General features: G+C 36.7%; 1 protein-coding gene across 1 annotated transcript in view; it reads left to right on the forward strand.

The window, feature by feature from the left end:
• LOC136848672 (uro-adherence factor A-like) overlaps positions 1–16668 on the forward strand; it is a 195755-nt gene that overhangs the window by 165221 nt on the left and 13866 nt on the right. Inside the window, exon 4 of the mRNA XM_067121127.1 lies at positions 768–998. Coding sequence (XP_066977228.1) covers positions 768–998 — 231 coding nt within the window. The remainder of the gene's footprint in view (positions 1–767; positions 999–16668) is intronic.

A 16668-nucleotide genomic window follows, 5' to 3' on the forward strand; every position in this document is an offset into this window, starting at 1 on the left:
ACCTGTAGAAATGCGACTCAGTGGTCCAGTGAAACTCAGATACAAAATTTGTAATGGTAGTAATAAGCTATGAAGTGGAGTGGTGTGGTATTGGCTTATGGTCTTAAGTTATTTTTGAATATTGAAAGCAAATATCTCAAAGCGTCCGTGCAATATTTCAACTGCGTTTGACTGATGATGATCTCGTTTAAGCTTGGAAACATTTTTTGTTGCATAAATTTATCCCGCATAGTGGATGTGCTGTAGTTGTATCCTTGATGATCCAGTGGCTTTTGCTATTAGTTCCATGGACAAAATTTATACAAATTATTTCTGACTCCCCACAAAACATATTCTTTCTATTTAGCCTCGCTCAGAATCGGTTGTAACTCTTCAGGCCTATAACAAACAAGGCTGTTTTAGATAGAAATAAAAACCAAGAAAATCTTGAGGCAGTTTCATACAAAATCTCTCCTCAGGTAAAGGCACAATGTTGCAAATTGTTCGCCAGTCCAACGATAAAAAATTCACAGAAAATCTCCAGATTAAACTTTCGTGACAATATGTTTTAACACAGAAAATCTCGGCCCAGTAACAGACTTTTGGTCCATCAAAGATTATACATAATACGTGAGACTGGCCCATACTGAGTTCTTTAATATGTAACTACTAATGGAGTCCCAATAAGATCATTTACGTATACGTAACCGTAGGCAGCATTATTATTATTATTATTATTATTATTATTATTATTATTATTATTATTATTATTATTATTATTATTCCAGGATATGACTGTTAAGCATGGACTGAAGACGAATTCAGAAGAGAACAATTCCGATGTTGACGAAGGCCATGAAACGGACCATTCACTCACTCACTCTGTCAGTCCTACTTCCACTCGATCCTCTAAATCTTCCAGAGACTTCCCATTGTCTTCCAATTCTTGTCACGAATCTACTGTCCCTTCTAAGTCGTCTGGAGACGCTGCTTGTTCCAAGGATTTTCAGTACTCGAGGGTAAGGATACCGAAGAAAATCTTACCATCAAAGTTTTCTTTTCTCTCTCTCTTTCTTTCTTCTTCCCTCTCTATCTGCCTATCTATCTATCTCGTTGGTAAGTAGTTTAGTTGTGTATCTTTGCCAAAATTTTAACTGTAGTTAACTTTAGTTACCAAAGAAGAGGAAAACCAGTTTCATGTGCATGGGTTTATTGCTTAAAAAGAGGAAAAATTGGTCTGTGAACGGAATCAGTTTAGAGTTACTCCTCGTAAAAGGAATAGTCTGACAGCAACAAAGATTTAGAGGTTTCACATAGAAAATATTAACTGGTATAGAAAATATTGGTATATCTAGTTCTTGAAAGAATGAACCATGAATAAGATTTATTATGAAAGGTGCCAACAGTGAACGAGAAATAATAAACAAAATTAGTAGAAACTAATGCCTGCATTACAAAAAGTGAATCAGCCACTGACTTTATCTTCCCTAGGTGCAACTATTAGTGGAGACATCAAAAGTGATTATTACTTTAACAGGGGTTGTACCTCACAACTAACGTTTGCCGATTACTGTACATGCTACCCTCCCTGAGAGCCTTGAAGCTTGTCCAAGACAACTTTTGCTGTCTTAGGGCAAAGCTACACTACAGTAAAACATGTCCTGGCATTTTGCTGTCAGACCTTGTCAGGTAGTGAGTCTGTAATCTTGCATGTTCTCCACTTTTCCACCTTCATTTTTGGGGTTGAGAAATGAAGTGGAAAGACAACGTGATTGAAAAGAGTAAGGCACTGCAAAAGGCAGTTATTATATTCCGTGAAGAAAATAACAAGTTGATATCCACGACTTACTTATTTTGATATTTGTCTCACGTAAATACAGACTAGGGTGACGCGTGTAATTTCCATTAGACTGGGAATATGTTTCTTGATTAAGGTAAAGGACAAACTCTACCTTTCAGAGGATGATACCTTAGATTCGTTATATGTTAAGAATATCTGTTAAGAGTTTGAGAAGAGTCACAACGGAAAGAGCAGTTGAAGAATGTGAATAAGAAAATGCGTCTCACTAAAATGAGACACCAGGCCTCTGATAATTGCAATACGGTGTCAAAGTGCCAAGCATGCCATAGTGTAGGTTACAGCAAGTTCCGCTGAAGGTCCTGTGAAGTGCAAAAGTTGAAATGTCCTTCACGAAATGAAAGTGGTTCCAACTTCAATGACTAGCATCTTTTCCAAGAAGCTGCAGAAATCACAGTTATTAAAAAATGGAATTTGAGTTCATAAGCCATACAAAGTGCTACTATTAGAGCAAGTATAGAGAGCCTGTACTTTGGAAATGTATATTCCATCTTCTTTTTTATGTATGCCACCTATGTAGGATGATTCAGTAGGTATGCAGCATCCCTTCATTAGGACCTTAGAGCCTGTCTATCGCTCAGAAGAAAAGTGGTGTCGTTTATGCAATGAAATGAATGCCAGAAATCATTTGAATAATTTAGAAGCCCACTTCTCATATTTTAGTTATCTGCAAATCAAGCGAGCCCTTAATTATTCAAGTTGAGTTTTGCTTGGTCTGGAAGAACAAGAACAGACTCCTAGGAAATGCACAAAGGGAGAGCTGAAATAATCTAACACTTTTTCCAAAACTTAGAAAAAGGCAAAGTATAACTGAAAATGAATTTGACTAGTAATGTGAATTGTAAGGTCATGAGGTCGAATATTGGTTTTCAGTCACTAGTTAATTTATTTAAACAGTGAAGGATCACCCATACAACGCACGGTGCAGCACTGTTCCTGTTGCAAACAATGACGACAGGAACACTGAGGCAATTAACAATACCAGAACACTTCTTACTTGCCATGAGGGGCCAGAAAGTTCAAAGTCAAAGATGGTGAGAGGAATATGCAGAAAAATTTCACCCTCAGTTGTGAATACTAACACTTACATCCCAAACAATTATGAAAGTTCAGGTTCTGATGATCTCTATTATAATGGGATGAGTTTGTTTCTTTGTTAGGGCATAAGCAGGGCCAAGCCACCCTCTACAAACTGCATAAATAGCATAGTCATTAAATGCATTGCAGTAGCTTTGATACAGACTGTGGACCAGGCAGAAACTTAGGCGAATTACTCACACACCAAGGACTCAGATCATAAGCCCCAAAATTTTGGGCCTTTTTCTGACATCGGGGATCAAACTACGTCCAACTGCAATTGTACACCCTTTTTACTTATGACAGGAAACCCTTTTTTCTTATGACAGAAATATCAACAAATAGATTTAACAGCAAACAAGGACTGGACAACCAATACCTCTTATATACACATACCTACACAAACTAAGTTGAAGATCTCAGGAGCAATGGAGATTCTCCCTTTTACTCTCAGCTCCTTTAAATGAAATATATTATATGTGCTGTACTTCAGTTAGATATATACTTGTACCTCTGTAAGATTTATAAAGCTTTGCAATAAAGAACACAAAATTTCAAACTTATCATAAAAATTGCACAGTAATTTACTCAAATGTTTGAGACTTAAAGTAATATTTTCTTGACCTCCAGCGTTGTGCCCATAACTACGATGACACTTGTAAAGTATAAACAGGTCAAAGGTTGAATTCTTAATCCGAGGGTTTGATGGCCCTGACTTCATTTATCGTTGTAACATCCCACAAGCACAAGGAATGGCTGTATACACTAGGTCCAGATGACCTGTTTATCATCAGAAAAACTTGGAGTATAGTTGCCATGAAGTTCTTTGTTTTACAACTTTTAGTAAGGTCCACAGTGTTTATGTATTTGCTCTTTTGCTGTAATCCAAATATTGATGACTATATAACTGTCTCTTGGAGAGAATCAGTATGGTTCTGTTATAGGATTCAAAAGCTTCATTCGTTATTTGTGGAAACTACATTACAAACTAGAGCAAGTAGCTTAATTCAAATTTCACTGCTCAACACGGCCTGTTTGCTCTTGAGCTCTGGATATCATCTAATTTTAAGGAATCCTCACATATTTCTGGTAATAGATTAGACCTCATACTATCGTTCGTGCTAATGTTAAGTCCAAGGTCTTTGAGTTTGTAGGTACATCCAACCATTGTGCCATTGAGATGGATATATCCATCAATCAGTATGTTGCTAATGCTGCTAATTGGAAAAATGGCCTGGCTGAAATCTAGAGTTAGCTGGGATTGTTTTCATAAAGCTTGTCAGGGACTTAATATTTCAGATACTATATCTGATCCAAATCCCAAGAGGAAATTGAATGAAATACCGATGGTTATTTTAGTAAGATAAGTCCTTAGAGAGGTCATCAAGCTCATAACAAATGACCATCCATGATTTGATGATACGTGTAGATGAGATCACCACGACAAACAGACCCAATTCAACATATGGTGACGAAATCTATTACATGAAAAAAAACTACACCATTTTTGCTGAGTCTCACCATACTGCAAGTAGAATTTACCATACGACTGAAAGAAATTACAATGATTCCTTAAAGAGAAAAGTGAAAAAAATTACTCGGCCTCATCTGTTGTGGACCAAATTGGCATCTATCTTTGGATCGGGCTCATCTTCCATCCCACCGCTACAAACTTGGTTGGTTACTGGCCCTAAGGGAAAGGTTGAACTACTTCATCAGGCTTTTGAAATTAATCATTTTGCTCTAGGGATGTTAAGAAAACTTTCTGTAATCTTGATACCTAGGATGGAGAAGATCTTGATGGGTTCCTCCCCTTTTTAAAAAAAAGAAAAAAGGTTTCTAGTGCGTTGTCTCCCAAGATTAGTAGTCTATGGATTTTTATGCAGACATAGTATCGTTGGTTATAAGCACAAACTTGGTAATACAGCGCCTGTTCTAGAGGGTGGCATATCTGCAGTAACTACAACCCAATTTCTATTCTTCCTATGCTCTCCGAAGTTGCAGAAAAAATTCTTTTCTAGCCACTATACAAGTATGTGGAATCCAAAGGATTTTTAGCGAAAGGTCAATAAGCAGTAGGAAGCAGTTAGTTACCTGCAGTGTTCTTTTAGATTTGACATGCCATTTACATGAGAACCTTGATAAGGGTTCTGGGTGTCGAGTAATTCAAATAGATTTTAGTGCAGATTCTGGTTTAATAAATCATTAGGTATTTATTTTTAAACTTCAAAATCTTGGACTGGATTGCTTTAAGATTTCTGTACAGATAAGTAGCAGCGAGATGTTGTTGATGGGATCTTTAGGAAACCACACCCTATTGTGTCTGGTGTTCTTAGTCTGCTCTCACTTTAGTATATACAAGTGATATAGTTGTTGGCCTGGAAAACAAGCTTGTTTAATATGCCAATGATGCAACACTAGTGGGTGTAGGAAAGTCTCCACTTATGAGAAATGAAGCTTCCCTTAGTCTCAGTCGTGGTATGGGGCGGATAAGTGAATGGAATAGTCACTGGAGTATGAGGCTGAACTCCAGCAAAATGAAAACTCTGTTGATTGGCAGATCTTGAGCTGATTTTCTTCTCCATCCTTCCGTTCAAGTGGGTGAGACTCTGCTGAATGAGTCCGAAACTTTTACTATACTTGGTGTAACTTTTGACTCGCATCTTAGGTTTGAGAAACATCTAATAAGAGTGTCAACAAATGCTGCGGAGGAGTTAGACAGTATACGTAAGGCTTCATTTATTTATAACAGTAATAAAATCTATGCAACCTGTTTTAGGTCGTTTGTCCTTTCTTTACTAGAGTACCGTTCTCCGGTATGGATGTCTACTTCTGCAAGAGGTTTATCTCTTTTTGATAGAGTGGTTCGTGGTAGTAGGTGTCTGTCTCCTAATATTAGCAGTTATAAGATGGACCAAAGATGGATGGTCTCATGTTTGTCAGTCTTTCATAAGTTGTATTTTAACAGAGAACTTTCGCTATCACAATTGATCTCTGATCCTCTTTTCCTGCCAAGAGCAACCAGATTTGCTGAACAGCAGCACCAGTATTCAGTAAATGTGCCATGCTGTCAAGCTTCTCACTTCCAGAGGTCTTTTATTCCTCACACCGTTGGACTGTGACACAGCTTCCTTGAGGGCATTGTGCAATTAAAACTTCAAATGTTCAAGCAAACATCCAATGCAATACTATGCTAAAACAATTCACCTGTCTTTCTCTTCTTTCTGTATTTCCCATTATCTCCTGTAATTTCTTTCAAATGAACCCGATATTCTTTGGAATCTTGAATTCAAGTCAATCGCCCCTGTAGGATTGTTCCAAATGAATAGGGTTCATTTTAAACAATAATAATAATAATAATAATAATAATAATAATAATAATAATAATAATAATAATAATAATAATAATAATAATTCAGCACCCAGAATAGATATCTTGGATCTAAATCTGAAACTTTAGTAAAAATCAAGGCTTTGAATAACAAAGGCTGTCATCACAAGGGAATCATCTGTGCTAATTGTTTTTCAAAGATCCATCCCTATGTGTGTAAATAACCCTTAAACTTATTAAACATATTCCACATTCATTGCCTAACCACTGATTTGTGTATGTAACCCCTGTACATTTACAGCCATGTGTTCACCCCTTCTTACCCAACTTGACATTATTTTTATCTTATATTTATAAAGCCACTTCTTTTATCACTATTACCTCCCTCAGTTTGCTCTTCCATCTATCATTAATAAATAATCTAACAAGCTTTCTTACCAGTATTCTTGTAAATATTCTTCTTTTTTAAACCATGACGACAACAATCAATCCTGTTTTGAAACACTTTTCCAGAAGGCTCCCTCCATTCTCATTTACTTCAGGAACTCCATACCTTAAATACCTACCAGCAATGACATTGCTGTCTTTGTCACCTACCTTTACACTCATATCATCTAACTCAACCACCTAGTACAGGATCTCAAGTTGTCCTTCACTCTCATTTTTCCATTCTTGAACCATATACACTCCCCATTACAAGTTTTACTCACACAATCCTTGAACTAATGCATTTGTACTCTCTCACCCATCCCCAGAGTCATCTTAGAACTACAAGCACTTATTCTGTAGCTTTACTCCTTGCAGCTGCCCCAGGCACATTCACTCTTGTCCTCATTTCTGTTCACATGCCCTTCACTTTTGTCCTGTTAATTGCTTGAGCTTCCAGTATTTTCTTGCTGTCATACATTTTCTCTCTTCTGCACCACATCAGTGCACATTTGAAACCCATCAGACTTAGTATTATATTCTTTCTGGCTTTTTGTTTTTTACAAAAATATGGGACTGCAACCCCATGCCCCTGTCATTCGGTGACTCCTACACACAGATACTATGCTATAATTGTCTTTTCTGGAATCCCACTGGAGTGAAAAATGTATTTGCCATTGGTTTCAAAGCCAAGGCTCATCTGCCATTTAGGTTGCATTTCATCCCAAAGGGATCCAGAGCTCTTTACTAGATTCCTGTCTGCTTTGATCTACAATACATTTGAACCCCAAACCACTGGCACTTTCTCGAGCACCAATATCCATGTTGTATTGCTTACTAACACTGCAATATGCAGTATTAGATTGTTTTTCTCTTTTATTTTCCAAGCTGAAGAAAAACTCATTTTCAGTAAATTTATTCATCAGTAAATGAGTGCAAATTCCAGAGTGACTAGGTTATGAAATAAATTAGTTAATGACAGAAAAATTAGGAAAATCTGTTGGTTGGGTATTCAGTTATGGTATGACTTCCTAGAGTTATCTGTCCTCATTGCTATACAAGTATACTTGGAGGCTTCATGGGTCTTGACACTCAGACTGGCTGAACAAGAGATATGACTAACAGTGAGGTTCTTTCCTTCAACATGTCTTCCTTTTTTCACTTACAGACCAGACATAATCTTGCATTAAGTACTGTATATATATCCGTAAAACTGGCTATTAAGTGTCTCATAAATAAACTTCCTCGTATAGTTTTTATTTTGCTGTGACGCTGGAGATTTCCAAACACGTTTAATGAGGCAGAGTCAGTGAATGGAAGTGCAAGTTTTCTCTGTTGCTGCGTAATTGCATTATGAGCATCATCGTTTATTAAATAAACGATGATGTTTATAAAACAATGTGTACGGCTAAGTGAGTTGTGTCATGATGCATTACGGGGCATGAAGTTCTTAAAAATTGTACTATGTATCATTGATAAGACAAACAAAAGGGAAGGTAGAAAAATGAGCTTTCAAGTCAATCGTCCAGCAAGTTTAATTCGGCGATTCACTGCTGTTGTTTGCCGAGTGCGCTGGTAGTTATTAATGATTATGTTTTCCGTTACATATTTTTCCTCTTTTATTAAAGCAATAACCCACTTCTCTTGCACTGAATCTGTACTGCACTGGTAAGTAATACTCAGTACAAATATACTGTAGTTATGTAAATTGATCATATTCCATCTAAGTGATAAATTTTATATTTTTGGCTTTTTGGTCATGTGCAAAGGAGATTACTCAGTGATATTATGCACATGCGGACATGCATATTATATATATATATATATATATATATATATATATATATATATATATATATATATATATATATATATATATATATATATATAAAATATATGTGTATGTATTTATATTTATATATAAATGTGTATATATATAATGTATGTGTATGTATATATATTTATATATAAATGTATGTATATATATAAATATATATATAGATATATATGTATGTATGTGCGTAATTAAGATTATAAGTGTAATATTTATTACGTCCAGTTTTGTAGCTGAGGTAGTGTAGCATGATTCCTTACAGAGTGACGCCCCTAGTCCAGACTACAGGCCATTGCCATCTTGTGGGCGTGCAGTTGAGCCATTCCAGCGAGATGTATCCGTTACAGTTTCATCCCCGAGCTTTTCAGGAGCGTCTGGGAACATTGCTTTTATGCGCTCCAGGAAGTCTTATGCTCCCAATGCCAGAAATCGTCGCAGATCATCATCGGCGCATTTAATTGTCCGACACGAGTCTGATAATGCCACGGGCCATAACATCGTTCACTTTATTGCCGATTCCCTGCTCGGCCACACGGCGGAATCGTTATGCAGAGCTGACGCTTCCAGTTGCACCAGGGTCGAAAAGGAAGATCAAGATGGAGTCGTTCGTGTTCCGTCGTGTCTAAGAGAAGCTGACCCAACTCAGCAAAGCTGTTCGCTCTCAGATGGGACCTGTGACGTCCCTGGGAATAAACTGAGTAGCCAATTATTGAATAAGAATACCCAGAATCATGGTAAAGGCCAAAGCGCGTTACCTTCCACTGACAGATCCAATGACTGCAAGTCCGAACAGCAACAGCTGCCTGAAGTGGTGATCCGCAGACCCAGGTCAAGCTCAGCGATTCTGACAGCAGCAATGTACCCAAGCATTCCGTTATCACGGCCTCTCAACAACGCTGTTTTTAGAGAGACACTCATTATGTAACGGTAGGATATAAAAGTAAAGCAAAGTCCAGTGAGAGTTTATCTTCACTGGGGTAATTCACCGCTTACTTATATTTTTCTTAACATTTTAACACCAGTATCAAAGGTTTAATGGTGCACTTTTAAGCATAAGTGTTTTTTTTTACTTGCATATGATACTGTCTCTTTACTTTCACAATTGTGAATATCATTGTACATACACAAACAAAATGACATACACACACATTAGATATATATATATATATATATATATATATATATATATATATATATATATATATATATATATATATATATATATATATATATATATATATATATATACATAATGTATTTGAGTATAAATTACTTTATACTTCAGGCAAAGGGTATTTTGACTAAGAAAGTATGACAAGGGACCCAGTGACAAAAGGTTGTCAATTGATAAGGAAAGAACATAGTGGATTTATTAGGAAGAGGGTAAAGTGTATAATTATCAAGTGTTTGTTATGGAACTGTTGTAAGAAGTTTGAACGTAAAAGGAAATTGTGGTATGGATACAGGAAGAGCTTTTGATGAAATCACAGAAGGAAGCAGTGTGAAAGGTGTTCAGGATGTATGGTATAGAAAATAAGTTGTTGAGGGTGATTAAAAATACTTTTGATGGAGAATGCCTGGTTTGCTGTTAAAGTGAGTTAGAGACAAGCTGTGTGTTATCCTTTCGTGGCTGTTTCATACCTTTATGGGTGGAGTGATGCAAAATTTAGAGAAAGGATGTATGTTGTAGGTTTAAAGTGCAGGATAAGAAAATGGGTAAGAAACAGGGTCTGGGATGTTTTGGGGACAGAGAAGAGAAACTACAGAAACTAGTGAGATATTAGAAAGTGGAAGTGAAGAAAGATGAGAGTAAACGTGTAGAAGAGGATAAATTGAAACCAGGGAGATGGGCCAATGAATGCATTGGACGGTGGAAAAGTGGGGAACAGCTGAAGCAAGGGAGGTTGTAGTGTTCATGCAAAAAATGGGAAAAGAGTGCGAGTGTCTATGAAGCCAAGCCAGAATATATGAAGGGATGGTATTGGGACAAAGTGTTGTATATTGTGTATGGAGTAAGAAAAATTGAAAGAACGAGAAATGTGATGACAATTAGAAATATGAAAAATGTTAGCATGGGAGAAAGGCTGGAACAGTGTTCTAAGATTGTTTGGTCATGTGGAAAGAATGAAGCGCTATAAGTTAGGGAAAATAGTGTATAACTCGAAAGTGTTAGGAAGAAAGAGGAATGGAAAACCTAGAAAGATTAGAAATGGAATTGGAAAAGAATGGCCGTTCCTAGTCCTGGAAGCATGAAAAGTCGAGACACATACAGAGGTGAATGGCACAGTGTAACGGGTTTCAACACGCTCACTGCTAATAAAGAGCTAATGTTGTGGAAATTTCTAGCGTAGGTGTATCCACAAATCAGCAGTGGGTGAGGCAGTGACCACTGTTTGCTTTTTTTCACATTTGACAGCTGTACATTTCTTCCTTCGACATACAGACATAAATACAAAGACATACATACGGGTACACATACATGCATACATACCGTACATACCCACAAAGATTATGACCAGATTTGTAAATTACACAAGAGTACTTGACAATCTGTCGTTTTCTTTTAAAGGTTTCCTGCGACTTCGACTGATTATTAAATCACGTTCATATTTTTTTATTAAGCTTATATTTTTATATATATATATATATATATATATATATATATATATATATATATATATATATATATATATATATATATATATATAATATATATATATATGTGTACAAAATGGTTCTGTGTGCAATCAGCCAATAAAGTTGCCTCAGTTCTTCAAGCTGGGATAGTGCAACAAATAAATTCGCTTTTATTGATTAAAATGTATAAAATTATACATAGAGTTTCAAGAAACAAAATATCTCTTGTAATCTTTAAGATAAATACTTTGAAGTCTCGACTTTAAATATAGAAGATCGTCCAGATTCTAAATGTGTCGCTTTTGCGTGGTAGAAGGGATATGAGAGCAGTAAAATCAGAGGTGAATGAATAGTGCATTAACGATTAAAACCCCGCGCGTAGACCTACCACCTGAGTGGTCATACCGAGAATGTAATTAGTATATAAATGAAGAGTCAGCTGATTGAAGAAAAGTTAAAACCAAGTTATATGATCTTTAAAGTAATAAGGCTTTGCATTATTTATTAAGTATACTTTATATAAACTACAGATATCCATATAGCCTCATCCTTGAAATTGTGCAAGAATACAGCGCTTCCTATCTGATTACTGTATTTAGGAACGCCACCAAAAAAGATCACGTGATGAATACCATAAATACTGAGCCTACAAAAGAAGTAAAGAACGAGATTCTCCCGGTTCTCGCGGAACATTGGAAATAATTTCGGGTGTGATTTTCTAACTTCATTGGCTGATAGTACTGACCAGGAAAACACATCCTGACACGGGTGGATGAATTAGCATAAGGTCACAGCATATAAGATTTTATTTCATTCTTCGAAACACTTTAGCACCGTGTGTGTGTGTAGCCAGGGTTTTCATTCCGTGGAGAATACAAACTTCGTTTCACTCATTTTGGCAAAGTCTTGCTAAAACTGTAAATTGCTATTTTTTTTTTCTTATACAGTGAGTTGCAATTTTTTTTTTAAATTACAGAACACATACGGTAACTTTTCTTGGTGAAATATAGACTGTAGTACATCAGTCAGGTTGTTTGCTTTTTGATTTTCAGAATTTGATAGTTTCTACTTGCTAAAATTGGAGGCCACGAGCTTGCCCTGGCTACGCCCACGCGAAGTGTGAATAATCTTTAGGACGAATCCACACATTATTCTTCCTTCACTGTATACCTTCTTACTATTACATGAAGATACATAGTAGCTATAGATTAATATGATAGCATACAAGAAAAATTATTTTAAAGTAACTCATAGCACCAACAGGGATAATGACCCCAAAATAAAACTAATTGTTAAGACGACATTCTGAATTTTTTGGCGCTGCCCTTGTTAACACATGGTGCTTCAACTAAAATACGCATACTTATACTGGGTCGTAGAAATCTGCGAAAGTTAAGGTCTATTTAAATTAGCTGTAGATTCATAACAAACTAAACCATATATATATAAATATATATATATATATATATATATATAGAGAGAGAGAGAGAGAGAGAGAGAGAGAGAGAGAGAGAGAGAGAGAGAGAGAGAGTTTAGTTTAGAGATATATTTATATAGATATATATATATATATATATATATATATATATATATATATATATATATATATATATATATATATATATATATATATACCAGATAGATACAGATATATATATATATAGATAGATATAGATATATATACAGATAGATAGAGAGATCAGTTTATATATATATATATATATATATATATATATATATATATAGATATATATGAGAGTATAGAGTATATCTGTGTGTATATATTAAGCCTTGAGATACAATGAAGATAGAAAAAGCTCATTAAAAGACTATTTATAGAGATATTATATATCACTATATTTGTATATTTTAGTGAACAGAGTATGTATGTAGAGAGAGAGAGAGAGAGAGAGAGAGAGAGAGAGAGAGAGAGAGAGAGAGAGAGAGAGAGACATATATCTGGCTATATCTATATTATATATATATATATATATATATATATATATATATATATATATATATATATATATATATGTGTGTGTGTGTGTGTGTGTGTTTGTGTATATATGTATATCTGTGTGTATATATTAAGGCCTTGTACTGTAATCCAACAGTATACAATGAAGATAGAAAAAGTCTCATTAAAACACTATTTATACGTTGCAACCATATATTTCGGACACCGTCTGTGTCCCTGTTCACTCATCATTTGTCCATATTTTATCAGTGAACAGAGACACAGAAGAGGAAGTGTCCAAAATATGTGGTTGCAACATAAATATATATATATATATATATATATATATATATATATATATATATATATATATATATATATATATATATATATATGAGAAATGGCAAATTGTGCACGGTAGATATGTGTATTTCTGTGTGAATTTTCGTCAAGGCTTTTCAAAGATTCCAATTCAAGTACCAAGGCCTGCGTGCCTCTGAATATACGCTTTTATATTTTTATTTTGTTCTTGTGATCACTCGCCAAAATATGGAGGTTTAAGATCGTGTGATTATTATTATTAATTGTTATTATTACTATTATTATTGCCATAAAATATTCTCCAATGTCCGTAAAATAGGCTTTTGTGTGTTCAATTCCATATCATCCTTTCTGACCTCTTCTACTGAATGAACATCTTTGATTTCTCTCGCCGGATATTAAACTTTCTCACCAGTCTCTGAAATTTTTCTGTTATCTACAATAAACATTTGCTGCCATATTCAGTGTCATACATAAGAATTTTAGCTGTACTTAGATGCTATGCTCGAATAGAATGGGAATTATGAAGGTTGACTTCAAAGATGCCATTACCTCACATTTTAATGCTCATATGTGAACGCTATCATCAGTTTTAGTAAAGCAAATTGGTGAAAATTTATACTGTGAGAAGAAGAAAAGGAATAAAAATTGAAGAAATTTCCTCAAAAACAGACGCCACATTTACATAGAGATTCAATAAGAATTGACTATGGAAATAAAATATTTATATATTTTATGGTACGAGGCCTTAATAGGGATAATTTATCTACCCAAGGCACTAATTGTACGGCCTCGTACGTAAATTAATTAAAAAGTGGAAGCTAAATGGGAAGGTTGCCATGAACAATCAGTTGTCCAGTAAGTAATTTTGTTTACACTTACAGGTAAAATGAACTTAATTTATAAATTAACATGGAACTCGGGGAAGTAACTACACTAGTAATGGTAAAATTATTGCAATTACGGGTGCCCAGAAAGCGTGGAGGGCCCTGGTGGATTATATTAGGCAAGAGCTTGAATTTGTAAAGTGGAATACAGCTAACACAACGCCTCCTGAAAAGGATGGGGCATTTGAGAATGAGCTGTTCGGATGCTCAAGATAATTCAAGATAAAATCTGTGGACTCACGTGTGCGCCAAGATGGCGGTTCTAACTCATCGGGCTGAATTCAAGCAAGGTATCATTATATCAAATGAACAGTTTCAAAATGACGCTCTCATGTGGATTGCTAGGTACATAGGAAAATAGGACATTGGATAGGGGAAGGATTAGGACGTTGAGTGGATGAGAGAGATAGGGAAATGAGGCGATACCAAGTCCTTCCACATGCAGGCAATAACCTGTTTTAAATAAATTGAGTGCTTTCGTCACATTTTCCCTCTCCACAAGTCCAGGGAAGGGCAGTTTGCTGGACTGGCCGTCGGCTTCTATGAAGATACGCTGCAACCTCAGTACACGTGTCAGAAAAATGGCACCAGACTCCGTCAAGCTGGTGCCAGAGATGAAATGGAGCAGCGAGAGGAGAAGTTTGACCAAGGGCAGTGCTAGGTTGGGAAGAAGGAAGCTTGCCTCGAGCGACCTCGACCTCCCTCTCTTCTCTCAGCGGAGGTGGGGTCAATCAGCTGATGTTGCAGCATCGGTCAGCTTCGCGTCTGTAAAAGTGAAAGTCCTCGGAGCAGCAACTGGGTATATTGGGTAAAGGAGAGGTTCAAGGATGTAGATCTGGCAACCATGCAGATTTTGCCCTGGTTCGCTCAGATTTTAGGTGCATCTTTCAAAACTGGGTGGGCTAAGGCTGCATTTTGTGACAGCTCCCTACTTTAGCAGAGATTTCGTCCTTTAACGGGATGGAAACTGCAAGTAAGGCTGGAGCCAACTAGAACTAGATCCACCATCCTTAAACCTCATACAACAGTGAAATTTTAAAGTTTATGTTCTAACAACCTGTACATTTACGCTGCCACTTGGATATTTACTCAACTGTCTGAGTTCAAGGTTACATGAGGTACTATAGGAATTACGTTACAAGATTCTGCCAGTGAGGCAACTAATGTAAACAGCAAAATACTCTGATATTTTAAGATGAACATAAGGCAACCTAGCACAGCAAAGGCAAATGAGCATGCATGAAAATTAAAGATAAAATCAAAATTTGTATACAAAAAAAGGGGGTGGGCCCCGAAGATGGATCCTCAGGGTGCAAATCTGGAGAACCGCCAAGGCTTACTACAAGATTATTCCATACAACCTAGGCTAACTTTCTCCATGGCTATGGGCTGTATGTACATGGCACTGGGTACCAGTGCCAGGAAAGCACTTCTGCTCTTATTGTAGGTGCTTGTGGCACTTGACCTTCCAGCTGTAGTTCTGGAGGCACTCGATGCGCTCAGCCCTCCAGTTACTTTGTGCCCAAGGAGGCAGACCTTCCACTGACACAGAATTGATGGCATCCTGGGAAATTTGAGAAATGATATTGAGATGGGTACCTGGCAGTACACCTACACTATTTGCAGTTGCACCTGTGTTCAACAGTGCTGTGGGCTGCAAATGGGCCAAGGCTGGATCAGCCCTAGCTGAAAATTAGTGGGAAAATTTGTCTGGGATAGGTTGGCACTACCTGGCATTAGCATGTCACTGATTGCAGAAGGCGCAGGTTCTCTTGATGAAAGTGCCGTAGTTTCTGTTGTCATTTTACTCAGGAAAGGGCCAAGTTCTATTACTGGGATAGAGTCGTCGGCTTCAAAGAAAGGTTCTGTGACTGGTGAATCAATGTCAGTCAGACCTGTTTCTGGACTGGTTGTGATACTTTCTTCATGCTCTGTGAAAGTAGCTGTCCCTTCATCATGCTATACTGGCTTGGGTACTATGGAAAAGGACTCTTTCTTTTGCCCATGGCCTGTGTAATTTACAAGTTGCTGGGGAAGGAGATGCATACTGGAACATGCCATACTGGGCGATGGAAATGCCATGAGCGTAGGAGGAATAGCTCCCATAGATGGACCCTGTGAAAGGAACCCTGGATGTGCCCAAGAGAATGACCTCCCCTCATAATCACCTGTGGAGGTGGCATCTAGAATGATAGGTGCCATTGTTTCTTCTGGCACTGGAAATAGAGGCCCAGACAGATCCTCAGGTTGCAAATCTGGGGACCCACCAAGGCCAATTGTATGTGCTCTGGCAGGCTCCATAACACAGACTCTCCCTGCTCATGGACCACATCAACAAGTTCTGATATGAGTGCAGTGCCT

This window comes from Macrobrachium rosenbergii, chromosome 2 (genome assembly GCF_040412425.1).
Source record: "Macrobrachium rosenbergii isolate ZJJX-2024 chromosome 2, ASM4041242v1, whole genome shotgun sequence".
NCBI classification, from domain to species: domain Eukaryota; kingdom Metazoa; phylum Arthropoda; class Malacostraca; order Decapoda; family Palaemonidae; genus Macrobrachium; species Macrobrachium rosenbergii.